A 26,930-nucleotide genomic window follows, 5' to 3' on the forward strand; every position below is an offset into this window, starting at 1 on the left:
ATTAAAAAGAATGAAGACATTATCGGAAATGGATTTACATAAACAAGTGTTTATATATTAGCCAGTTTAACCATAATAATAATAACTATAAATACATTTAAAATATTGTGCAATTTAACTGCTACGCAATTGAGGTATTTAACGGGTACCGGCAAATGTAAACTCCGCTATTATTTTAGTGTACGAAACACCATCATGAAAACAAGCAATCACAATAGGGTAAACAATACTTGCGTTAAATAAATTAAATATATAGATATATTGATCATAAAATGCTATATTTGTATCACTTTTAATCATTAGTAAAGAGATTTCAATATACATGCAAAACCAGTTCAATTTGCATAATATGCAGAGTTCTTTTCCGTATGTATGTAAACATTGGGGTACGGACATAAGCCCTCTCGGACATTAGCCCCTAGGACATAAGCCCCTAGGACATATACCCTTTCAAAAAAAGTGCACGCTCGTACATTAGCCCAATTTGTTTTAAAGCATTCTTTACTTTTTTAAAGTAAGTATTTTATTCCATTTTTGTTATTTCATATGTAAATACATACAATTATTAATATGTTGAAGTCTAATACATATATATATATTAAAATTTATAGCTTGAACCACACACGTACATTTTAGTGTTTTTCACAATGTCTTTACTATTTTACTATTACTATTGGTGGTTAATCAATAAACTATGAAGTATTTTATAATTTGAAAGATTTTCATATTTTTGTTTCCCTTTTAACTACAAGATACAATCAAAATTGCATATTTATTATTTCATAATAACAAGGTAACAAGATTACATAATGATGTTAAATTGCATAATCCTTTTTCAACGACGTTCTAAGGGGCCTTTGTCTTAAGGGGCAAATGTCCTAGGGGGCTAATGTCCTATGGGACTTTTGTCATAGGGGCTTTTGTCCTAGGGGCTAATGTCCGAGAGGGCTAATGTCCTACACTCGTTAACATTTATTAATATTATCATTTAATGTAAATGAAACGAAAATCCATTCAATGGAAAAGTAAATGATAAAATTTAACAATTGGTATGTATTCCGCTTTTTTATGGCTATGTTTTACAATTGATTAAATGCATCTCTTACACGTTCGATCGCTGATGAACAACAACAATATTCACACCACTTAAAACTGTGATCAAATAAATATATGTTTTATTATTTTTTAAACATCATTTATAAAAGTCTTACTATAAGAAAGAATACGGCTTATTTAGTAGTTTTGTTTTGTGGGATTTTCAGTATTTAGTCTTCCGATCACGTTCCCTGATGAACAATACCGCTGCTGTATCAGCAGTATAAACCGAATATCAAAATTTCATTAAAAAATAATACATTATTAACAATTAGGTAAGTACAAATCTTTTCGTGCATATGTTCAGTCCATTTACATCGCTGAAAAAAAAACATTTTATAACAAGATTTCTGTTCTCGTTTACAATCGATACACTCGATTATCATCGCATGACGTCACACAAGGGAGATAATTAAAAACCGGTAATAACTGAAAGGGTCTATTGCCAAATCAGTACTGCACAATATGAAACAAAATACACACATACATGTAGTAGAATAAAGCTGGGGTCACCACCTTGGAATGGTCCATGCAAAGCACTGGGGGTTTAAACTTGTTTTAGAGCGCTCAACCTCACACTTGGCCCAGTAATATTCATGATACATATAAGTGTAAATAAAATTTCACCTCATTGCATGGCTATTCAAATTAAACAATAATAAAAGGGAATTAAAACACATTTAATTTAATTACCATTTAATTACTCAATGGTAGGAAGAAGACCAGAGCAACAGAGTTACAACTTTTTTGATCAACAATGAAAAGAAATTACGAACAAGTGTCAACTACATCCCTTCTGTTTACAAAAAGATTTAAGAATATAATTAATATTTCAGATCATCATCGTGCAAATACAGGAAGAAGCAGCAATATTGGGTGTAAACAATCCATATTTCATAGCTTGGTTGTTTATGTGACCCTAATATTCTTTGAAAATAAATATAAAGGAAAATGTAATACATGTACCTAAAAAGAATAACCATATAGAATGAGGCAATAATTTATCAAAACGAAAAATTATACTAGTTATAATAAAAAGCTGAGTGATCTATACATGCTTATATTATTCAAAATAAATAAAACGAAGCTTAAAAATAAATCAATAGAGAAATGCACATTAGAGAGAAAATATTTATTAAGTTGAACGATAAAAACCCGATGACCTATGCAGTTAGCTGATGTTGACACTGCACAATGCACGACGTGCAACGCATAACGGGAAAAAGGCAGAAAAAAGCCTACCATCAGCACACTGTGCTCAGTTGAGCTAAAAAGTCCATATATATATATATATATATATATATATATATATATATATATATATATATATATATATATATATATATATATATATATATATAATTATAAGCAAATTTATTGATATATTTTATTTAATGTTCTTTAAAAATTACTGAATACAGTAAAACACAATAAAAAATGAATAATATTTTAATCATAAAAAAATATTTTGAACAAACACATTGTTTCTTTGACAGAGAAAAAATCTGAACAACCAGTATTCTATTGCAAGCATACACATCAAATGTATAACAAAAGTATTTTTAAAAAATTATAAATTATTTCAATAACATAGTCTTAAATATAATTTTGCCTAAAAGATTAAAAGTTGGACAATCAAATAAGAAAAGAATCTTATTCATAAGAGGCACAAAAGTATTGTTCACCTCCTGCCAGCCTTCTGGTCTATAGCTACCCTTACGACCTTTAAGTCACAGAAGTTTTCATGGTTTCAGAAGTGGAAAAGGTTGCTCCTTATCAGACTTCCTGAATGAGCAGACTAGTCTTAAGTTACTCTAGCAACATTTGGCAGAAGATCCGTTTATGCACGACATGACATGATTCAAATCAATCCTTTTCAGATTTCAGTCCTGATAGTGTCTCATGTTTTCTTTACTATAGAGAAAAGAATAAAGCTTGTTTGATATCCTCTTCCTTTATTAACCGCAAACTGCACAGTCATGGTCCTAATAACTTTGTTTGAAGCAATGTTTCTGAAAAATAATCTTGACAATATGAAGTCCCAATCTATGACTGTTGCATGAACTCCACGTCTATTTATGCTTTGAGTTCATAATTCATAGTGCTCACTCCTGTCTATCAGTCCAGTTCGTTTGTTTTCTGTAATTCTAATCAATACAGAAATAGTTTGCAGAAAGATGTCAAAATGATAATCTTCACAGAAAGCAGTCATCTGTGTCCAGGAGGATGTTGTGTGATAACGCTGTCCAGCAGGTAGTGGTCTTCCTTCTTCAAGCACCATGGAGTCTTCATGTAGTCACAGGAGAGTTTCACGTCCAGCACAGTCACAGGGGCACCATCTAGCATCACATGATGGGTTGCCTTGACATCATACTTCACAGTGCTCACTCCTGTCTCTCGGTCCAGTTTGTTTGTTTTCTGAAAGTGCAATCAATACAGAAATAGTTTGCAGAAAGGTGCATACTTACAAAACTATTTCACGTGGAACATTTTCATAGAAGTACGCAATGATTTCATCTCCAGTGAATATCTAAACGCTGTACTTTTATGGTGGAATTATTACCACTGGTGATTAAATTATCAAGATAAACCTTTTAATTTGTACCTATATAATTAAACATATGAAAAAACATATCATTTTAGGTAAACCTCGTCAGCTGATTGAAGAACAAACGAATGAATGAAAGAAAAAACAGACCAATTACTATATGCCTCCTGTTGAGAAAGTGTTCATATGCAAAATTAATACAACTTTTTATATTACTACATAAATGCTGATCTTTCATTGGATAATATGCAATTGGATAATCTGCCCTCGTGACTTCTTTCTCATTTCTTGATAAGCACACTTTTAATACTCTCATAAATATTTTGACTGTACTAAGCTTTCATAAACAGAAGGAAAATGACACAATTGTTTGCATTAAATCTTTCCAACAATTCCTTTCCTTTGTCAATATCTAAATGACATCATTGTTTTGCATGAACATCAACGCTATGGTGTTAAATAACATTGAAATTGAAACCAAATAAAAATTGTAACCCTGCAGTAGAAGTCCTTTGTGGCACTAACAGCATCTGTCAATTGCAAGTTTTTATGGTAAGAAATTAAACATGTTTTTTTGCATTTCATCTGCCTATGAACTGCCGCAAACATAAATGTAACTTATTTATAAAATAAGTTCACTCACTGATAAAATGAAGAAAATAATATTCAAGTTTGACCTAGTTATCTAGTGTTTAATCCCACTACACACAGATCAAATTAAGCCTAGATCTTGTCAAATAAATATTCATTTTTTACATGATAAGTTAAGGAAACTGCTTTGTTAGTAAACTGTAAAAGCATAAAAATGATTACAAGCTTTTTCTGTCACAGATTAGATCATACTACGGTGTGATACATGTTATTTTTGTTCTACAACACTACTTACAGCCTTTTGATCAAAGAAGTTGGAGCTGTCACGAGGTCTTCTCTGTTTTTCGTGGATGTGTTTGAAGGTATTCAGGCCTGTGGACACATTTTGGGGACGTCGTATCTGAAATGTGCCAGGACTTGTATGAACATTTCTAGATGACTGGAACATTAGTTATACTGGTGGATGCCATCCCACACACACCCACCCCATCCCAAACAATGCATGCTTCTACATCAAAAGTCGAAATCAGACAAACAGACAAAAGGGCAACTTAATTAACTCCCCTTTTGGGACAGCTGAAAAAAGTACTTGAATATAGTTGCTCAAACATGTTTTTATCAAAAAATGGTTACAGTATTTACTTAGTTTTACATTTTTATCGCTTAATTAAGTACAATTAAGTGTAAAGAAACAAATTAAGATTCATTACTTTTCAATTTCATATCACTATATCATTACAATTAAGCAGGAACATTTTTATATACTTTGTGTAATATCTATGAAAATTATTGATGAAAGTTGTAGAACACACATTAAAAATGTCCTATTAACTCTTTACCACTTAGATAAATATTTTCACCCCTTTGTAGTCCCTCTGGAAATTAAATTTTATTACCGATAAAGACCTTTCTTACTAGATTAAAATTGTAAAGGCTTCATTTCAAACCCTAGATACTGATGAGCAGCACACAGCGTAAAACCTGAACAGACTGCTAGTTATTCGCAGGCTGTTCTGGTTTTATGCTTCTTGCACATAGCCATTTTCACTTTGCTTTTAAGTGGGAAAGGGTTAATCTTCAAATGCAGCTAAGCATTTTCCAAAAACAATACTTCATTAACAAAATGCTGTTATATACATTCCTTTATTAATAGAATACTCCACATACTTCATATGCAACAGTTTGTGACTCATTCATTGTGATGTAGCCAGTTTTCTAAAATGAAAAAAAAACAATTATTTTAAAATAAACAAATGTAATTTTAAAAAAATCATACTTTTATAATTGTTGTATGCTTTCACTAGATATTAATACAATGTACAAATAATATGATTTTAAGATGCACACGGTTTTTGATCATATGACTGATAAACATTCAACACAAATTCATTTATGTATGTATCCTTGAAGTGATGTATTCCTGTATTTGGTCCTTCTTTCACAGGGTATGTTATGTTCTTAAAAGACAATACAAACCATAATACGCAATCATGAGCTTATATTGCAGTAAAAAAAAAATAAGTTTAAAAATGTTTGTCAAATATTTCACAAAACAAGACTAATTCTCTTAGTAGCAAAAGTTTAAATCGCAATATTAGATTTCTAAGGTGCATATATTTGTGTTTGCATGTTTTGTACATACCAGTAGTCCAGCTTTTTTCAGTCTGACATAGAATTCATCGTCTTCTCTACCCCAGCCATAGTATCTGTTAGACAGGCCATTGACCTGTGAATGCCAAAAGTTAAAGTTTCTTACTTTCTTTTATATTTAAAGCAATAAATTTTTATTTACCAATCTTTGTTATGTATACTTTTTTAATGTAATTGCTGATTTATGCCCTTATAAAACATAATGATGCAATTATTTGTTAACTCTATTCAAGAAGACGCATTACAGTCCTGCAATAAAGCAAAAACAAAAGTTATTCCATTTACAGTGGAATATAATCCGTCATTCCCAAACATAGGAGCCGCAATAAACAAGTATTGGGACATACTTAACCTGTCACAGAAAGAAGAAGTGAGAAGTGTGTATGAAACCTATAAGCCCTTACTGGCTTTTAAAAGACCGAATAATATAGGGAACTACATTACACGTGCTCAATTTACGAACAGTTTCAACAGTTCACGTGCATCCAGTGCCTGCGGAAGAACACGTTGCTCCCATGGTAAATTCATACAAATTGGAGAAAAATTTAAAAGTACAGTAACAGGCGAGCAATTTAATTTACAGAAGAATATGAACTGTGCATCTAAAGATGTAATATACCTCATTACATGTAAACAGTGTAAAAAGCAGTACGTTGGACAAACCATGCAACCGGTGTCAAAAAGAATGAACAGTCATCTATTTGACAAAAGAAACTTTTCTGACCCTGAATTTTCTACATTGGTCGCATCACATTTTAATGAAGATCACCACAGCGCAAATGACTTTTCCTTTATGCCAATTAATGTTGTTAGTAACAGCATAAATCGTCTGTGTACAGAAACTTACTGGATCCAAAACATTACACCCTAATGGAATGAATAACAAAGTTCTTTTTAACATAAAAGACTAGCTCTGCAAATTAATTAAGCTTACTTTTGTTTTTTCCTATTAGTATTTTTATATATAATTTATAGGAAATTGTGTATTCTTGAATCCGAAAGTTAAGCTTAATTTAATTAACGTTCATTTTATTGATGTACATTTTCCTGCAATTTAATGTACGTTAAGTCAATGACGTAACATCCGCTTTCTGTTATTATTTGTATTATCCTGATGAAGGCGTAAGCCGAAACGTTGATAAAAAAGGAAAGAAAAATATGTGTTTTTGTTGGATTTATCATACTATATTAACTCTATTCAATGAAATACGTGACGGTGTACACACAAAAAAATACCCATAAAATATTGTAGTTTGTTTTATCTATTAAAAAGCAATAAATACTTGGAAAGCACTATTTAAACCATAACATCAGTGCATGATTCAGAATTCCCTGAATGCACATATAACATAGGTTGACAAAGACTCATCTGGTTAATTAACTTATGCAACTTCATCAATATATATTAATTATGATACTACAATATACAATGCAACAAGAGTGCACATGAATAGCGTTTATCATAAAATCAGTAAACCATCATTGCTTTAATCCAGTAGCCTAAAACATTATATTATTACAGAAACAGGTGAACTTTTTACTTTTCACAAAATGGAATTTCTACTTACCCAAAATAATTTTCACTTGCCCTAGTCTTTCAGGCTAGTGGTTAGTGTGAGTGTAAAATATTTGTAATAAATAGAGAATACTAGGTTAGCGTTGAATACAGAGAAGTTTATGTTGCGAGGCTTAGAACGCCGGAAGCGCGAGCCTTGGCGAGCGCTTTCGGTGTTCGAGCCGAGCAACATAATCTTCTCTGTATTCAACGCTAATCCTAGTATTCTATTTATCCCATTTGATTTTTTCAACGTGACATTTAACATAAATAGATCTAATAACCTTAACAATAATTTTAATTCAGTCATAAAAGCGCTTAAAATCTAACAAATGTAACCATGCGTAGTGATATACATGTATTTGTTCTGGTACGCAAAATAGTCTTTAAAAAATTCACACACAAACTGTAAAACAAGTAAAAATATCACCATATGCCTACATTCAATTTTACGCAGTATGCGAATTTTAACACATTACGACCGCGAAAAGAAGATTTTACTTTACCATAATTTATTTTATTTTCGAAAGAAAATGATCAAAATCCAATATGGCGGCGATTGTTCCTGACAAAATGCTGTCGATGTCAACATACATGTACACCATCGACGACCTAGTTCTGGCTACCATAACTTTAAATGTCGCTTTTTATGATTTTTGACTGGCGCGACTTTGTACAGGTCTGTCAATACTAAATAAACTGTACGCTGAAATTTCTTTAGCTATCGAAGACCTTGACAATTTTGACGAGTAAACAGACAATTGCAGCGACTGACACTTTATTTGACAAAATATACAGGGCAATACGTTTTCCGACTTCGGCCGACGAATTTAAGGACGCGCATAACGTGTTTTTTATATAATGTTATGGGTATGCCGTGTGTGATCCGATGCATCAATGGCGCCCATGTTAAAATCATTTCCCCGAGAACAGGGAACGACAAAAGTACAAACAAAAATCAAAACACGTAGGAACTAGTATCTTACCTTTAATTATCCTTTAAAATCCATCTAATAATCCATTTAACTCAATAATTGACGATTTTGCATCTAGGGTCTTTAATAATTATTTTAGCATAGTTAAATAAAGACCCTTATGCCATTCTATCACTTTATTCAAATGAGTTTATGAACGCGATAAACTTTCTTCTTCGTCACACGCTACAGTCGGTCGGGTAGTTCCGGATCACTAGCGTAAATAATGGTGTTAATATTTTTAAAAGACAGCAATTGCTTTCAAAATACTTGGATTGTTGAGGCAAAATAGTTCATCTTTCATGCCATATTAATTTATTAATACTTTCCAAAACATTTCTGATGCCAATTTGAACTTATTCACTTGCATAAAGTCGGCTAGTTCTGAATCGAGTGCGGTAATTTCGGATCACTCGGACTATTTGGAAGATGTAGGTCAGGGAGAATCTCAAAACTTATTTTGACTGTCAAAACAAATGATGCATGTATTAAATAAACATCCGATATGTTCGTTTGTTTCAGTTTAATGACTGTCTGACAATTTAAAAACATTATAGGGTGTGTGTCTGTACACAAGACGAATAAAGCTGTTGGAAAGTATTTATGTTTTGATTTGAAATGGTTTCCTATATATTATGGGTTATATAAAACAAACGCAAATACTCAATACAAGCAATTTATTGATAAACTCAAGAAACCTTCTTAGGAAATAACATAGTATGATAACATTTAACCTTGTGACTTAAACCTAATGCCTCATAACTGGTTTGCATAATAGATCTCAATCAGATGCATGAACATGTAAAGTTTGGAGAACCAGGTCCATAAAGTTTCATTTTACGAGCAAGGTTAAAGTTTCGGGGCAGACAGACAGACAGACAGACAGAGAGACAGAGAGACAGACAGACAGACAGACAGACAGACAGACAGACAGACAGACAGAATAAACAAAATTCAATCTTATTATCTGTTTTTCTCGACATTGAAGTCACAAAATAGTATTATAATTAAATAATTCCAATTAAACAATATATCAAATTTATGAGAAACTAAGCACTTTTCATTTCATATATATACACAAACGTTTGTGGTAGCTAGAGCTTTAAATATTACAAACACAGTATTTAAACAATAAACAACTGTTTTGAGATTTTCCCCACTGACATTTACACGAGGTGCAATTTCCATGCTTTTATTTCCATAAATCATTAACATATACTAAAATAACTCACAGGAATTTAAAAATAATAATAAATAAACAAATTCATACCAAATGTACAAGCATTTACCAATGAAATGTGCTTCTCAATCGTCTTTTAATTGTTGACGCATGTTATAGATAGACGGTGCGACGGTAAAATGACACGTATGTGATAGTTACCAAAGAGTTATTTTCAATGAAAACACCGTTGAAATAAGAAGCAAAACTTTGATATTGCTTAAAATTGATCACATTTTCCAAAAATCACAGTCATATTGATATGTTAATATCTTTAAGACTAATATTTTTATTTAATCATAGAGTTGATTCGGAATTACCCGAGATCCGGAACTACCCGATCGACTGTACGTCTAGTCTCATTTATAAGACGCGCAAAGAATTTAGAGATACTTTTTATATGGGCTAAATTCTTTGGAAAATATTACCCATATAAAAAGTAGCTTAATATTTAAGAGCGTCAAAAATTTGGACTAACGCTACGTCATGTACTCTACATTACTGCTGTTCAAATGAACCGGAGCAGTTTATCTAATAATAGCCGTTGGTAAACTCGGTTGCATTTGCAGATTTCTGCATACAAACATAATTATGTTTGAACTTGCACAATGTTTTATTTATCTATGGCAAATGCGCTTATTGTACGAGAAAATAATTTCATATATAAATACACAAAGAATGGAAAATATTCCAGTACACAACAGATAAATGAGTAGAAAATACCCGTGTACAAAATGGGACGTTCCCAATTCCAGTGTGGTGCTATTTTTACCATCTTATACTTTACACAGCTCTATGCCTAACGTGAATTAAATAGGAAAGCAAACATAGCAGATTATTCGTGAACTGTGCGATATGTGTATGGCTTGTTGTACATTCTTAATATTTAAGTTAAATGTCAAAAGTATATGCTTTGGTTATAAACAATGCACATTACACGAAATAAGGAAAATGTGATCAATTGACAATTCAGATATGTAGACATACAGTACATGTAGAAAACATGTGAAATAAGTCGCGTTTATAATAAATCGTCAAAAAAATTGGGAGAAGACGCAATAAGTATGTCATTTCATGACGCCATCAATCAGCTGATTCATTATACGGATGGCGAAAAATTATGTCATATGACTAGATTTAAAGGTTGGAGGTCGTATAACTTTGAAGCTTAAGTTTTGTCGACTTTGTTTCTTATAAAAAATCATTCAGTGGTAAAGTAAATATAAATAAAAAAATAAAACAAAAATCGTGTAATTTTATATTTTATTTTATGCTTTCCGGTGGTTTATAGAGTAATATCAGTGAAATAAAATTGGTATTCCACTGTTTTGAACAGTGAAAAATAACTGAAAAATATGGATATTTTTCACTTTTTTACTGTGAAATGACGTCATTTTTTTTGACGAAATGACGTCATAATTCCAGCGAAATTATCAAGTTAAACTCATTTACAATGTAAATAAACGGTGAAAAAAGCGTAAAATAAAAAGAAAATTTGTTGGATTCGATGGAATATCGATTTTATTTCACTCGTGATCATAGAAATTATATATTTTCACTCGTGGCTTCGCCACTCGTGAAAATATTGTTTTCTATGATCACTCGTGAAATAAAATCGATATTCCACCGAATCCAACAAATATCCTCTATTTATTTCAACATTTCTTTGGTGAATATGTCATATATATATTTTTCTGCAAAATATGCACATTTTCTTCTAATGGGTGACCTTAAAATTCGATCAATGAACCAAACAATATCGACCTAATTTTAGCGCATATCGCATGACGTCATTTAAAAAGTAGTCCGTGCACGCGACAGGTATATTCCACAGTGTTGAATAGAAGCAAGTATATTCTACAAAGTGTTATACCGTCAATGTTGCGGTGAAAATGGGATAAAAGAATCTTCATGATGCTCATCAAATATGGAAATCAATTTTTGAGATTTACCCAAATAACCTAAGTATGTAACATTGGCGTAGTGGATATGGTGTCTTTCTAAGGACCTGGAGGTCATGGGTTTGATCCCCACAATAGGAGCTTTTTAAGATCGCCCCCATAGACACCATGTACTGGTTCTTGTCCCAGGAAACAGACTCGAGAACATTTCAAATAAAACTTGGGCTTTCGAAACAATTGAGCTAAAATAAATAGGTTTAAATTTAACTGGTTAAAAGGATACAGAAAATATTGTCACATTTATTTTATATTTCACAAAAACAAACACCAGTAGTGATAATTACCAATGAGAAATGTTCCTTGGTTATCAGCAGGATACCACCAATGAAGGTTGGATAATGGTAGAGGGGATGCAGGCTTGGAGCTGCTATGTGGAAGGGCCCGCTCTGCGGGTATGAGTAGTCCAACTGGTCACTAAGTGGCAGAAGGTCCACGTCATGCATGGCGATGTAATCACAGTCTGGATCACTTTCCAGGGCTCCGATATTGATCAAAGATCCACGGTTGAATCTGTCACATGGAAAGTCATATGTGCTCTCAGAGTAATTATTAGCTGTAAATAAAGACTAGTATTACTGCAAACAAAGTATTCTTCAAGCTGTTTTTTACAGAAAAGTATGCACACTCAATGATAAAATGGTATACACGTACTAAGGCTGTTTCAGAAATTCACAGGACTGTCTTGTCAAAACTTAGTCTTTCCTTCAATTTGCACTATAGAGGCACAGTTTAATGAATTTCTGAGGAGACAGTATTGAGATACAAGGAATCCGGGTGTGATACCCTAGCTCTTTGCGAATAGATCCCTTGGTTCTTTTATGTGCTGAGTGCATAGCACCGATACACGCGAGAATTACTTGGGTTTCATACCATTACATCTCTAGTTGGGTGGGAAACACTTAAGCATTTCTGAAATTTCCAGTGCCCCGGCCAGGAATTGAACCGGGGGACCTCTGGTATGGTAGACAGAGTGTTACCACTCGACTACCGCACCACCCGTAATTTTAAATTTAATTCCACTTTCCTAAGCCGCTTTTTGATTTGATTATATTTACAGCCACCACTATATAGCAACTTAAAGTGCGCCATTATGTCATACATTTTTAGCACCCTAAAAATGCTGCTTAATTTACAAGGTTACAAAAATCTAGCGAAACTTCCTGCCTTCATGTTATGGCGACTTGAGTGATTGAGGTTATGTTCAGTCATAAATTATAACTGTTGGATTCTAGCATCTCCTGAAAACCATTTACAGAAATCAAAACCTTGAATTACAAATTAACAAAGTGTCAAATGTGTGTGTACAAACAACACAAGCATGATTTACAGGCTAGAAACTCTGTGTTTAATGACAAATCATGTGGTATTATTTCTACAGCAGCTTTGGTTAATTATGATTGTATTGCATTAATACATGTACATTGTGATATTGCTACAATTACACAACAGATCAAGAAAAATCATTTCATTACTTACTAAAATTTGGGTCATAAGTATGCAGGCCTGTAAAACATGTATAGAACATATCTGACCATATGTGGTAATTATGACATACATTGCCGTTATGATACTTTGATGTTGGTTTTCAGCTGCTTCAGGCATGACACATAAGTCCTGTTCAACATTGTGAAAACAATTAACTTATCAAAATATCACTCGGATTAATGTCTTTTATAAGTAAGACAAACATAATTATAGATCTGAAGAATTTCTTTTCAGTTTTGATTAAACTGTATAGCTTAACTTAAAGAAATAAATTCCAGACATTTATGAAACAGCCCTAGTATAAATGTGAGATTGACTCTTGGAAAGTCTTCACTTCACAGTAAAATGAAATAATAAACAAAAGGCATTTAATGTTGAGAGGTTATATTAATGCTTTAAGCTTATACAGTTATGAAATAACACATCATTATCAATGTTTTAAAGTAACATAAATACTCAAAATCAATGAATATGAATTAGTAAAATGAAGTTAACTCATAAAAATCAGTCTTCCTTATAACAAAATTTTAACGATTGATGTGGTATTGTAACAAAGATTTCATGAGAAACAAAATGCTCCTTTTTATTTTTTGTGCGACAATATATTCTATGTTAATTTCCCACCATGATATCCAAACATTTACGAGCGAACGCGAGACTGGCTTTGGAATAACCACATATTCATGGGAACAGTCTAAACTTTGTTGTTCTTCCGAAGCTGTGCAAAGCCAATCGCGAGTTCGCTTGAATATTTGGATATTATAGCCGGAAATTCACATGGAGTATATTGTGACAAAAACATAAATACAAGCACTTTGAATTGCCTTAAATCTATGTTACCAGACCACATGTATCTAGCATTAAAATTTTGGCATATGCTATTAGGAACATTGATTTTTAATGTTTTAACTTTATTTTTCAAAATATTGTACACAAAATTCATTGATTATGAGTGTTTATGTGCTTTTAATGATAAAGAAATTCCAAATACAGCTGGCATCTTTGGCAAAAGTACAAACCTTAGAGAATCAATCTGGTTGATCACATATATTTTATGTCTTATTTTCTTTTTTAGTAGGTACAAATATAAATGTGGTGCGAATTCCATTAGCTCTTCAAATCTGTCTCTAAATGGCACTACAACAGCCAACATGTGCTTTCCCCATTCTTGATGATCATCTTGTAAAGTAACATTATGTCCTTTAAAATGAGACAAATGCTGAAGTAAAAAACTAGAAAAATTGTTTGAGATTATTTGATCCATTAATTCCACCACCCTTGGCAAATCATGAATTTTTGTTCTTGAGTGTGTGCCATATTTATCATCCGCGTTGAAGTTGATTGATGTTGCAGGGTTCCACCACATGAAGAGCAAGGTGAGAGTGAGAGAGTATACAACAGCTGCACATATGAAGCATTTTAACACTGGGATTCGCCTGGCCATTCAACACGGAGAACGATTCTTCCTTCATTTACTTAACAGTTGTTTGCTCTGAAAATATGAGATAGACAAAACTAATTGAAACTTGTCCAATCATTTCTATAATAAAATTTTCCTCATATTGTTGAAATAATATTTAACAAGTAATCTGGTATGGTAATTTAAATTGAAGCCATACAGTGTGTTTCCTTCTAAGCGACTAACAAATCATTAAAATGTAAAAAATTGTTTTATTATGTTTGATATATAATGAAATCACATGGTGGAGATTCTTAGTTCTTTTGTGTACAGCTGGGGTTAACTGACTCAAACAAAAATAAGGTCACTAAATTTCGTCACGTCAAGTAAGTTCTAGTCAATTTATTTGTATAATACTTATAGTAGTACAGTCTTCGAAATTAGCTTTGAAAAGTTACATGCCAGTCGGACCAGTTACTTAAGAATTTTTACATGCCCAACATATTTTTTACATGCCCAAACTTTTTTAACCAAAAATGTAACAAACCACAACATGTTTGCACTAAAATGCTACACATAGTAAAGCAGAACATTTGTTTCAACAGTAGTGAATACAATGACATCTAATCAGTCACTAGAATAAAGACGGTCGATCGTTACACCAGAGCTCTTGGAAAGAGCGTTCTCTGGTGTCCTCGTACGGTTTCTTGGCTTCCTTTTTCTATTAATCATTGTCAATTTTCTATTTTGGAAGTGCTTTACCGGGCTTAGCCCCATCAACATACAATAGATACTACATAGCCTCTATGTCGACAATGACATTTGTTGACATTGACGAAAACAGAAGCGTATTACTTGATTGAAATAATCGATTCAAAAAGCATCTACTCTATTACTTTCTAAAGAAACCGTCGATAAGAACTGAATGTGACCGAAATGCATCGGTCAAAAACAATAACGATGACGTGAGCAAGCAGGTGCGTGTTGTTATACCAATCGAATTTCATTGTTTTACATCTTCCAAAATTGAAAAATAGATTTGCAAATATCAAGAACTTACGATTTTTTTAATAAACTGTCAATTGGCTTCAATAATTAACATGCCTGGCGGGCCACAAACGTGAATTTTTGTATGCGCCCGGCATAAATTTTACTCGCCACGGGCGATCGGGCATGTGCTTATTTCGAAGACTGGTAGTAATAATAATCATTCTAACAATATTAATTAATAATAACAGTGCTCCAGCTAGGCCTAAATGGAAGGGGGCCTTTTTTTAGACATATTATAATTCATTAATCTTGTATGGATATTTATTTATTCATCATTGTAGACATGGTTTTATAATAATGGAAATATTATATTCTAACAGTTTTTTATAATATAAAAACAAATATCCAACAGGGAGCATTCTGGACATGACTGTGTGATCGAAAGTGCCCTTTTGACAAAATACTGCGCACTTAAAAATGCCCTTTTGACAAAATAGCCCCCCTCCCCTTTTCAAATCCTAGCTGGAGCACTGAAAAAATTAATAATAAATTATATTGAGAGATTTACACAACGTAAATAAACATTATTGTCACCACAAAGTAGCATAAACTGCATTCTTGCAATTGAAATTTAACTTTAAACCATTAAAATTGTTAGCAATTGGAGATATTTATTTTAAGATACTTTATTTTAACATATTCACAAATTATTATTCACATAACATTCGGGACAGATTGATTGAGCCATGAAAATATATGAAAATAAATTTGTACTTGCAGATTGTTTAATTGTTCTTTCAAAAAAGATATGTTTATGTTGAAAAACAATGACTTTTGACTAATGTCTCTTTTTCATGTTAAAATGTATCACGATTGACGGCAGACACAAATTTAAAACAGACACATATATGTTTTTTAATACTCAAGCTCAGCCTCATTTTGTTATCAGGGTAAACCCCATTTATGAATGTAACAGGCAAATTTGTTGAATTGATATCCCCGCCAAAAAAAGTTTGTTTATGGATGAGTGCAAATCACTTGATACATTTATATGGTATAATCATAAAAAATATTTAAGTGTTGGGTAATTGTTTTTATGCATTGCAATTCTCCTCATTGATATCTATACACTCAATCAGTTTGAAATCTTGTACAGTCGATTGGTGTATAATGGATAGCTAAGGACTTCGAGTCTCATTTCAACGTAAACACCATGCATTCAGTAATTAAACCATTAAACATAGATAGACACATGTCTTTGCTATTGAAACACGCCAGCGGTTTTAAATTTCCGAAAAAATATTATTTGTTTACAGCGCGAATTTCATGGTACACTGATTCAGCCATTACCGGATTGCTTAGGTCTTTATCAGATTACATGTGTATCGTGTAATTTCTTGAAAGTTGACACGCCATTTGTAAAAAATAATTGCAATATATGTACATTTCCAGAAAGGAAATTCATTTCTGCGTTTAATAGGACCAAGTTCATGGAAATCCATGCAAAATTGATGAAGTAATGGCTGTTCAAAGCGATGCACCCTATATTCAGATCATTTTGAGTTGAATACCTTGTTATACACTGTAACTCCAATATAACGCGCTCGGTTATAACGCTGAATCCAATATAACGCGGAGGGTGCTTGGATCCCATTTTTTCTCCAACCTTCCATTTGATTTCTGATTCAAATCCGTAATATGCAACTTCACGTACAGTCGATCGGGTAGTTCCGGATCTCGGGTAATTCCGAATCAACTCTATGATTAAATAAAAATATTAGTCTTAAAGATATTAACATATCAATATAACTGTGATTTTTGGAAAATGTGATCAATTTTAAGCAATATCAAAGTTTTGCTTCTTATTTCAACGGTGTTTTCATTGAAAATAACTCTTTGGTAACTATCACATACGTGTCATTTTACCGTCGCACCGTCTATCTATAACATGCGTCAACAATTAAAAGACGATTGAGAAGCACATTTCCTTGGTAAATGCTTGTACATTTGGTATGAATTTGTTTATTTATTATTATTTTTAAATTCCTGTGAGTTATTTTAGTATATGTTAATGATTTATGGAAATAAAAGCATGGAAATTGCACCTCGTGTAAATGTCAGTTGCGGATCAGCTGAATGGGGAAAATCTCAAAACAGTTGTTTATTGTTTAAATACTGTGTTTGTAATATTTAAAGCTCTAGCTACCACAAAAGTTTGTGTATATATATGAAATGAAAAGTGCTTAGTTTCTCATAAATTTGATATATTGTTTAATTGGAATTATTTAATTATAATACTATTTTGTGACTTCAATGTCCAGAAAAACAGATAATAAGATTGAATTTTGTTTATTCTGTCTGTCTGTCTGTCTGTCTGTCTGTCTCTCTGTCTGTCTGTCTGTCTGTCTGTCTGCCCCGAAACTTTAACCTTGCTCGTAAAATGAAACTTTATGGACCTGGTTCTCCAAACTTTACATGTTCATGCATCTGATTGAGATCTATTATGCAAACCAGTTATGAGGCATTAGGTTTAAGTCACAAGGTTAAATGTTATCATACTATGTTATTTCCTAAGAAGGTGTCTTGAGTTTATCAATAAATTGCTTGTATTGAGTATTTGCGTTTGTTTTATATAACCAATAATATATAGGAAACCATTTCAAATCAAAACATAAATACTTTCCAACAGCTTTATTCGTCTTGTGTACAGACACACACCCTATAATGTTTTTAAATTGTCAGACAGTCATTAAACTGAAACAAACGAACCTATCGGATGTTTATTTAATACATGCATCATTTGTTTTGACAGTCAAAATAAGTTTTGAGATGCTCCCTGACCTACATCTTCCAAATAGTCCGAGTGATCCGAAATTACCGCACTCGATTCAGAACTAGCCGACTTTATGCAAGTGAATAAGTTCAAATTGGCATCAGAAATGTTTTGGAAAGTATTTATAAATTAATATGGCATGAAAGATGAACTATTTTGCCTCAACAATCCAAGTATTTTGAAAGCAATTGCTGTCTTTTAAAAATATTAACACCATTATTTACGCTAGTGATCCGGAACTACCCGACCGACTGTATTTTCAGACAATTCAAAGATGGTGGCAATCACATGTTGATTGCTTTATTCAACCGTCCGTTGAACCGATTATAATCGCCTCGAGGTTAAACAACACCGACAGCTAATTGGTGTTAATCTGTTGTGTAATGTCAATAAAGGTGTGAAAAACTCGCGTGTCAGTGTTTATCACATGTATTCCTCATCAGAGCGGTTCAGTGCGATAATTTCCATAAGTTAAGTGCAAGCGGGATAGTTATACAATTAAAGAAATTCAAAACGATTGAAACATTCTTACTTTGATATGGTTGCAGTTTGACTATATTAAATGAGCGGCTGTGAAATATACTGCCTACTGTATAAAACGACTTTTTCTGTCATTTTATTATCATTCTAATCATTTGTCAGGATTAGCCTTCATACAATTAAATTGAAACCAATTGATTAAAATTTTACTTTCATCTTGTAGTACTTGTTTCAGTTCATCAAAATCAGGAGAGTGGAAAGAGAGTGTATTGTCATCAGCTTAGTTGTATAGAGTACCTCTTTTTATAAAGTAGAAAATGTCATTTATAAAAATATTAAATAAGAGGGGGTCTAGTATAGAACCCTGAGGCACATCCTTGTGAATGTCTTCCCAAGAGCTAACAATATTTCCTATTTTAATCTGCTGCTTTCTGTTTGACAGGTATGATTTTAAAAGTTTGACCGAGTTTTCTGATACACCATAACCCTGCAGTTTATGAAGTAAGATAACATGTGGGAGACAATCGAACGCTTTCGATAGGTCCATAAGAATGGCAGCAACATATTCATTGTGATCTAAAGCAACTTTCCAGTCTTCTAGTTATCTTATTAAAGTAGTCTGACATCCATGATTTTTTCTAAAAGCGCAAAGCCAATTATCAAAGATATTTTCAAAGTAAGAGAACAATTGTTCACTAAGGACCTTTTCAAAGATTTTTGATGGGATGGGAAGAATACTGACTGGTCTGTAGTTTGACTTATCTAACGGGTCTTGCTTTTTGAAGATAGGTGTAACCTGGGCTTTTTTCTATTGGTCTGGAAAAACGCATGAGTCAATGGATATATTTACAAGCTTAGTAATAGGTGTAACTAAAGCCTCTTTGCCTGCTTTCAATTAATTTCACAGATATCTTATCTACTCCAGTGGCCTTTTTTGAGTAAAATTTGTTTGTGATTTTCATAACCTTGCTTTCATCAGTATGTTCAAAATTAAACTGTGATTCCGAAATTGTATTCATTTTTTCTTTAATTTTACATAAGCTTGGGTGGCTTTCACAATCAAAAATATAATCTTTGTCTATATCCTTAGCTACTTTTGTAAAAAAATCATAAAAAATTTCAGAAACTTCAACATTTTCAGTTACAATAGTATCCTTTTCACTTAAAATAATTTTAGTTTGATTGTTTTTTGAATTTTTGGAAAGGTAAGGTTTAATAGTACCCCAGAAATCAGATGATATATGTATATAGATATTGATTATTAGATATTGATTAGATCATCTCAACAACACATAGAAATCACCATCTCTTTTAAGTGAAAGATGACATGGTTATACACAGGTGCAGTAAGATATTTGCATTCAGTTAATTAACATTTAATATATATTTAATCTGTATCCGAAACCAACATCCGAATATCTGTACAAATTATATAAACAATATATTTAAGCATTCTTATGTACCAAACGTTCATATGATTTGCGTTTTTAAAAAGTAAACTTAGTATTACGATATTCATGTATATATATTCCGTGCGGTTAATTTATGATTTTCGATAAATGTTACCTATAAATATAATTAGTATCCTATATGTCTTTGTTATTGATGGCATGTATATTTTTCCGAATGGTAATGTGGGTATGACTAAAATACGTATATGACTCATATCCGCGGATATGAATGGAAAGTACGGATATGAACAAATAACGGCTTATTAGATGGATTTTCCCAAAAAAAATTGTATGAAAATCATTCTGCGACAAAAATACACGTCGCTTATGTGTTATGTTACGATCGAAATAATTTAAAAGCGTTTTTATTGGCATTTTTAATTTCAGTAACTCTCAATTCATATTCGCGGATATGAACGCCAAGTCAGAGCACCGCTGTTAGGCTACACAACACCAATACCAAAATTGCACCAGTAAAGCCGGTATTTGTATGATTAATATATAAATTCTATATATTTTATGGTATTTATCTTCCGATAAGCACATACTTTATTTCGCATAATATGTCTATTGAATGTACTTTGTTTTAAATAAAGTCTTGTTAAATTGATGTATAAGCGTAAATCTATGCATATATCTTTATTGTTTATAAATTATTAATTTCCCAAAAAGAATGTTTATCTTATATATAAACTGTATAAAGCTATAGATTTTTTTTTATTTTACAAATAGCCCTGAAAAAAACTATCATATATTGACACATAAAATTATCTAAAGCGTTTGAAAAATAAGAGTTGTTTAATGAACGTAGGCCTGTGTTATATTTTGGACTATTTGCTCCAAAATGAATACATATATTAATCCTATCGCCCTGCTTCTTGTTTGGATAATGCCTCGAACAGTATTGAATGGAATTTAATGACGTTAAGATAACGATAATATAACAACCGTTATAAAAGCTCATTTGTAACAAATTAATGTTCACGTCGCATGACTATAAACGTGGATTTTTGTTATATATTAGATGGATATGTCGTATGGTGCATTTGTATATAATTATTATCGCTCATGAATTATAATCGGGTTGTTGTTTTTCATTTATGTTACATCTTGATGTATACAGACATGATTTGATATGTAATAAATTATCTATGATATTTATCTACATTGTTTCATGTTAGTGCTTTTCATTATGTTTTGTCTTTGATTGTATCATGTGATTGTTCAAATCTTGTCTGATAAGTTTATTCTATAAGCTATTATTCGTTAATTATGCTTTTGTATCTATCCTGAAACATCAATGCACCTGTATTATATGTACTTGTTGACCCGTATAATGTGTAATGTATGTGTGTATATGTTTATATGTTTTAATCATTGCACTCAGTATTTATGCATCGATGTTTAAAAGCATGATTTGATGTGTAATAAAGTATCTATGATATTTATCTACATTGTTTGGAGATGTGATTAGAGAGCTGGTACCCAAATAGAAGAACCCATTACCACCTGTCAATAATACTTTACCGTCAAGGCACGAGCTGGTCGGCAGCCACACACCCAAAAGCATATATATATCAGATAAAAACAGCTTTTTTGGTTTATACATCAATTGGGAATTATAAATACATGATTGTTTAGAGTTATTTATCGGCTAAGTACGTGGTGCAGGTTACGAAACTTTTTAATGAATCGAAAATACCAACTTTATAATTGTTATGTTTTTATGGTACAAACAAAATGAATTGGACAATCAAATATATACCAGTATCTAGACGTGACAATGTATACTTGCTCATTGCTTTTATGTTTGGCCCATTTACTTACACGTGGCGTTACAATAATTTGCCATGGAATTAAAACCACATAATTTGCTATTGTATAATGTCAAAGTAATAAAGCGTGGTCACAGAAAACCTCAAATTATTATCTTTATTTTATATTTACAGACCGATGCTAAAATATACATTCATTGCGATTAAAATAATCTATTACTTTTGTGAAACAGACATTGCCAGCCCTTATGCAATATAAATAAACCTGTTCAGGCTACCCTGGTAATGTTCGCTGCGAACCTGCCAATTATTGATATATGGGCATTAAGAGCCGCAAGACGGTCATAAAATGCGGGAGAAATCTCGGGTTAACTCACATAAATCTGTATGAAATTTCAATTTCCGTGATTGTTGAATGAATGTTTAAATGTTATTTTAAACAATGCATTGGTAATTAACGAAAATTCCATGAAAATGCCGATTCAGTACGGAGAAGTAGTTTTCAATGTTCGTAGACATACGCACTCACATATTTCTCTATGTTAAAAAATATAAATATACAAACACACGGGTATTATAGAATAAAAAAACACAATTTTATTGTCCATTTAACAGTACATGCTTATCGTGATATATAAATTGAAGAACAAAATAAGTGTGAAAGAAAAGCATGCACTATGTTGTGAAGGAATATGTGTGAAATAAATTTACAAACATATAGGCAATAATTCTTTTTATTTTCATTTGAATGCGTGAAAAGGAAACACTTTTAAACTGTCGTCATAGCAAACAGGGATATCTTTGTTTAGAAAATATAGTGTTTTCTTTTTAATTATTAATGAATACTTTTTTTGTTTTTTTTAGACATAGCATATCGATGCTTTAACTTTAATAAAACTAAAAGCATGATTATTCCTTAACGTATGCAACTTTGAACTTGCTGACTACCGCAGATTACAATTCTTATAAGGAATATGGCTTAAATATCTCCATATCAAAGCATCTAAACGGGGAATAGAATTGATCATACGAAAATTACTAAACAGTTTTGATTAAACATTTTTTTAATTGTGTTGAATGTACATTCTCAAACAATGACTACACATGTTTGTTTCACGTGTAATTATTCATAAATTAAGATTTAGGTAAAATATGTAAATTAAAAACATCTATATTATTTTTCTCATAACAAATTCAAAATACATCATACAACGCAGGTAGTTATTTTGTTAAAGGGGCCTTTTCACAGATTTTGGCATTTTTTTAACTTATTCATTAAATGCTTTATATTGATAAATGTAAACATTGGATCATAAAAGCTCCAGTAAAAAATCAAGAAAAAAATTAAAAAAAGGAAAAGAACATTGCCCGGAGCAGGTTTCGAACCAGTGACCCCTGGAGTCCTGCCAGAGTCCTGAAGTAAAAACGCTTTAGCCTACTGAGCTATTCCGCCGAGTATACATGCATGACGTATTTTATACCTTATATAAGCAATCTTCGTAGTTTCACAAAATTTAACGACAAAAACAGAACTCTCCAAATTATTCAATCGTTTCGCGTTGCAACGCTTTATATTTTTTAGGTTTTAAAATCGTCAAAAGATGCATATAATGGCTATATTAGAGCATGGTTAATGTTCAGTATTACTGTTTCCTCACAAATATCATAACTAAAACGAAAACTTACGAATCTGAAACAACTTTTTTCAATTTTGTCAATTTACCAAAGCGTGAAAAGATCCCTTTAATACACTTATTCGAGTTATTAATAAAATTGTGTTTTTGTATCATGAAACATAAACACAAGAGTGTTTTCGTCCAAGGACTTTGAGACAAAATGAAAATTGGCGATACATTCATATTGAGATATTGTCATAAAATGTTAATAATTCATGTAAGAGTTATAAATCAATATGAATTCCAAAAGCAAGGAATTGTTCAAACCAGAACTTTAAATAAGATAAAAAACTAATTATTTTGATAAGAAAAACTTGTAAAATATGAAGCATACAAATTATTAATATTAAATTGTAAGAAATTAACAGATGTAGGTTTGCTGTAGAGGGTAACTTAAGGTGAAGAATATCCTTGAATGATATGTGAATATTACATGTTTTACGATTTTAGTTTGAATGAATTCCGTTAACGGAATAAAACATTATATAACAATAGCTTAATATTTCGTTATTTAGCTTTACCATTTCACTGAAATACATTTACGCAAATAATGACGCAGAACAAAGAAGCGAAATTGAACGACATTAGGCAAAACAATATTTGAAGAGGTAGGCATATATGCATATCTTCGAACGTCTTATCGAAAAAAAATTAATAAACTTCACAAAACTAACAAGAAAACAACGATTATTTGATCAATATAAACAACACTTTTTAATTTAGATAAACGAGTCGCTAATTTTCATCACACATTTTAACTGCAATTCCTTATTGTCGCATAGGCAAGACATAAACAGAATAGTATCCCTTTAGAAAATAGATGTGCATGCAGTATTAAGTCACAGTGCTGTACAACGTGAGTGCCTTTTAAAAAAAAATTGTTAACTATCTGGAGTAATTGAAACAAGAGCGCTTGTATAAACGGTATATGCCGTGTATTCGATATAAATTTGACAGGTAAATGTAACTTAAAACTGAAAACAATAATCATAATTGTTCATAATTGTTCTATTACTGCTGCTGCTGCTGTAACTGCAACTGCTGCTGCTACTGCTGCTGCTGTTGCTACTGCTACTGCTTCTGCTACTGCTACTACTACTACTACTACTAATACTACTACTACTACTACTACTACTACTACTACTACTACTACTACTACTACTACTTCTACTACTACTACTATTACTACTACTACTACTACTACTACTACTACTACTACTACTACTACTACTACTACTACTACTGCTGCTACTACTACTACTACTTCTACTACTACTATTAATACAACTACTATTACTACTACTACTACTACTACTATTACTACTACTACTACTACTACTACTACTACTACTACTACTACCATCGCCATCACTGCTACCACTAGCTCTACTACTACTACTACTTCTTGGACCGTATGCTGTTAACACACGTGAACAAGCTATGGTCTGAACGTACATAAGCGTAAGAATGTTGTCCGTTTTTCTAAAAATTACACATTTTGCAGAAGGTGAGTGAGAAAAAACGCGTTATTTTAACTGTAATGCCCTAACGAGTATGTTTAAAACAGCACATATCATACAACACTCACTGAAGATAAAAGTACTTCCAGCCATTAAATGCAAGACTATTTTACTAAGTAGATATTAAAACAACATCAATATTACACGACTATCAGCAGTAATATTATTTATGCAAATGCTAAAATAAAACACCGTGGATTTTAACGGTACACGAGTGCATGTTTTTATTGAAAAACAACGTCGGTGCAATATATAGTATGTTTTGTTGAGTCTGATTTTACTGACAGGACGTTCATTGTAACTGATTTGTTCCAAGCACTAATCGTTTCACAGGTGTGTGCGACTTTTCTGCCCTTTTTCTTTTAACTTGGTTTGGTTTTTTGCCTGATGAGGGTGCTCTGTAGAATATGCGCAGACCATTAGTGGATTGAACCACACCCCTATCACGCCCCTTATCAGACAAGAATTTCTGCCATAGTCACTCCCAAAGGACCATAAGTCCGGTTCTTACGGATTGTGTGATATTCGGAAGACGCCCATTTTTAGGCGAAACGTGGTTTTTAGTGCCCCTAGTAGTGTTGACACATCTATGATCTTGGCTTGGTTTAATACCTCAATCAGAAATATCTTTTTCACTTAATCACATTTGTAGCTTTGCAATTTGTTCCTCAACAAATTGTGCTTTGATTATGTCGCTGGTGACAAACATCCGTAGTCAGATCAAATGTTAAATATAAAAATTATAAACGTTATTAGCACAATAACTTTCAAAAGTAAATGTTGTCTCTCAATCCACAGTAATCCACAGTTAAAGTATGAAGCAAATGAGAAATTTCGTCGACTTGTTCTTTCTTGTTTCGGCGAAGTTCATGTACAAAATGCTATCTATATTATCATTTATTTCTGGAGGTTTTTAATATATCAATAATGTCATTTTCTCGATAATAAAAAATACACACACAATATATTGGAATATAATAAATTTGCATTATTTTATTGAATAGGAATTTAATAAAATTTGATTAAATTATTGATAATTTGCTCAAATAGATATTTGACGCAGCTGCTGAATACGGTATGCGTTATTATATGGTGACTTTGATATGTTTACGATAAACTACAATATACCGGTAGGTGCAAATACATATTTATTTAATTTTTCTTATGTGTTGTCAACTGTAATAACTTTATTGTAAAAGTATAATTATGTTTGTAAATGCCGCTACATGCGTTTAATCCATCTGAAAAAAGAGTAAAATTATCCTTTGTAAATTTACTTTGGCAAAACGGGAACTTATCGTAGTAAAATAGATGCACTAAAACAGAATGTGAACAATATGCGCATCATCGTTATTCATCGGCAAAGCGACAGATCTCTCTTGTTCTGATCCGATTTGTAGCTATCATACAATCGAAATTATTTACTCGTGTTTAGGTTTCTACGTTTCATGACTCCAAATCAAAATTAATGCCTGATACGCACGCTTAGTAGAACAGTATTTCGTAGGTGTGAACATGTTACGTTATTAACAGTTCAAGCATTATCAATAATGATATTTTCAGAAGACGCGAATCTTCAGAAACGCGAAAAACAAGTACTACGTAAAATGGGTGTCTTCTGCGACATTGAGGAGATGGTATACTTATTAAACATTAATGTGTTAACGGAAATGGAAATTTTATATGTCTTACCTCGATACTACCATTTTTTTTAAGGTAAATACGGCA

At 32.0% G+C, this 26,930-nt stretch overlaps 1 protein-coding gene across 3 annotated transcripts; it reads right to left on the minus strand.

Annotated features, from left to right (window-relative positions):
• Positions 1-1,136: 1,136 nt before the first annotated feature.
• Positions 1,137-20,416, minus strand: LOC127841918 (beta-1,4-galactosyltransferase 7-like). 3 transcript variants are annotated; one of them, XM_052371054.1, is made up of 8 exons: positions 18,525-18,590; positions 17,039-17,225; positions 14,098-14,570; positions 11,878-12,103; positions 5,877-5,960; positions 5,402-5,449; positions 4,530-4,634; positions 1,137-3,513 (listed from the first exon to the last, which is right to left on the minus strand). In XM_052371054.1, exons 3-8 carry the CDS (start codon positions 14,520-14,522, stop codon positions 3,304-3,306), a joined length of 1,098 nt encoding a protein of 365 aa, XP_052227014.1. In that variant the 5' UTR covers positions 14,523-14,570; positions 17,039-17,225; positions 18,525-18,590; the 3' UTR covers positions 1,137-3,303. The 3 variants fall into 3 exon arrangements, with proteins under 3 accessions (XP_052227014.1, XP_052227017.1, XP_052227016.1); XM_052371057.1 differs by having other exon boundaries at positions 11,878-12,146; positions 18,525-18,587; XM_052371056.1 differs by lacking the exons at positions 17,039-17,225; positions 18,525-18,590 and adding an exon at positions 20,347-20,416.
• Between the last annotated feature and the right edge of the window lie 6,514 nt (positions 20,417-26,930).

Source organism: Dreissena polymorpha, chromosome 8, assembly GCF_020536995.1.
Source record: "Dreissena polymorpha isolate Duluth1 chromosome 8, UMN_Dpol_1.0, whole genome shotgun sequence".
NCBI classification, from domain to species: Eukaryota; Metazoa; Mollusca; class Bivalvia; order Myida; family Dreissenidae; genus Dreissena; species Dreissena polymorpha.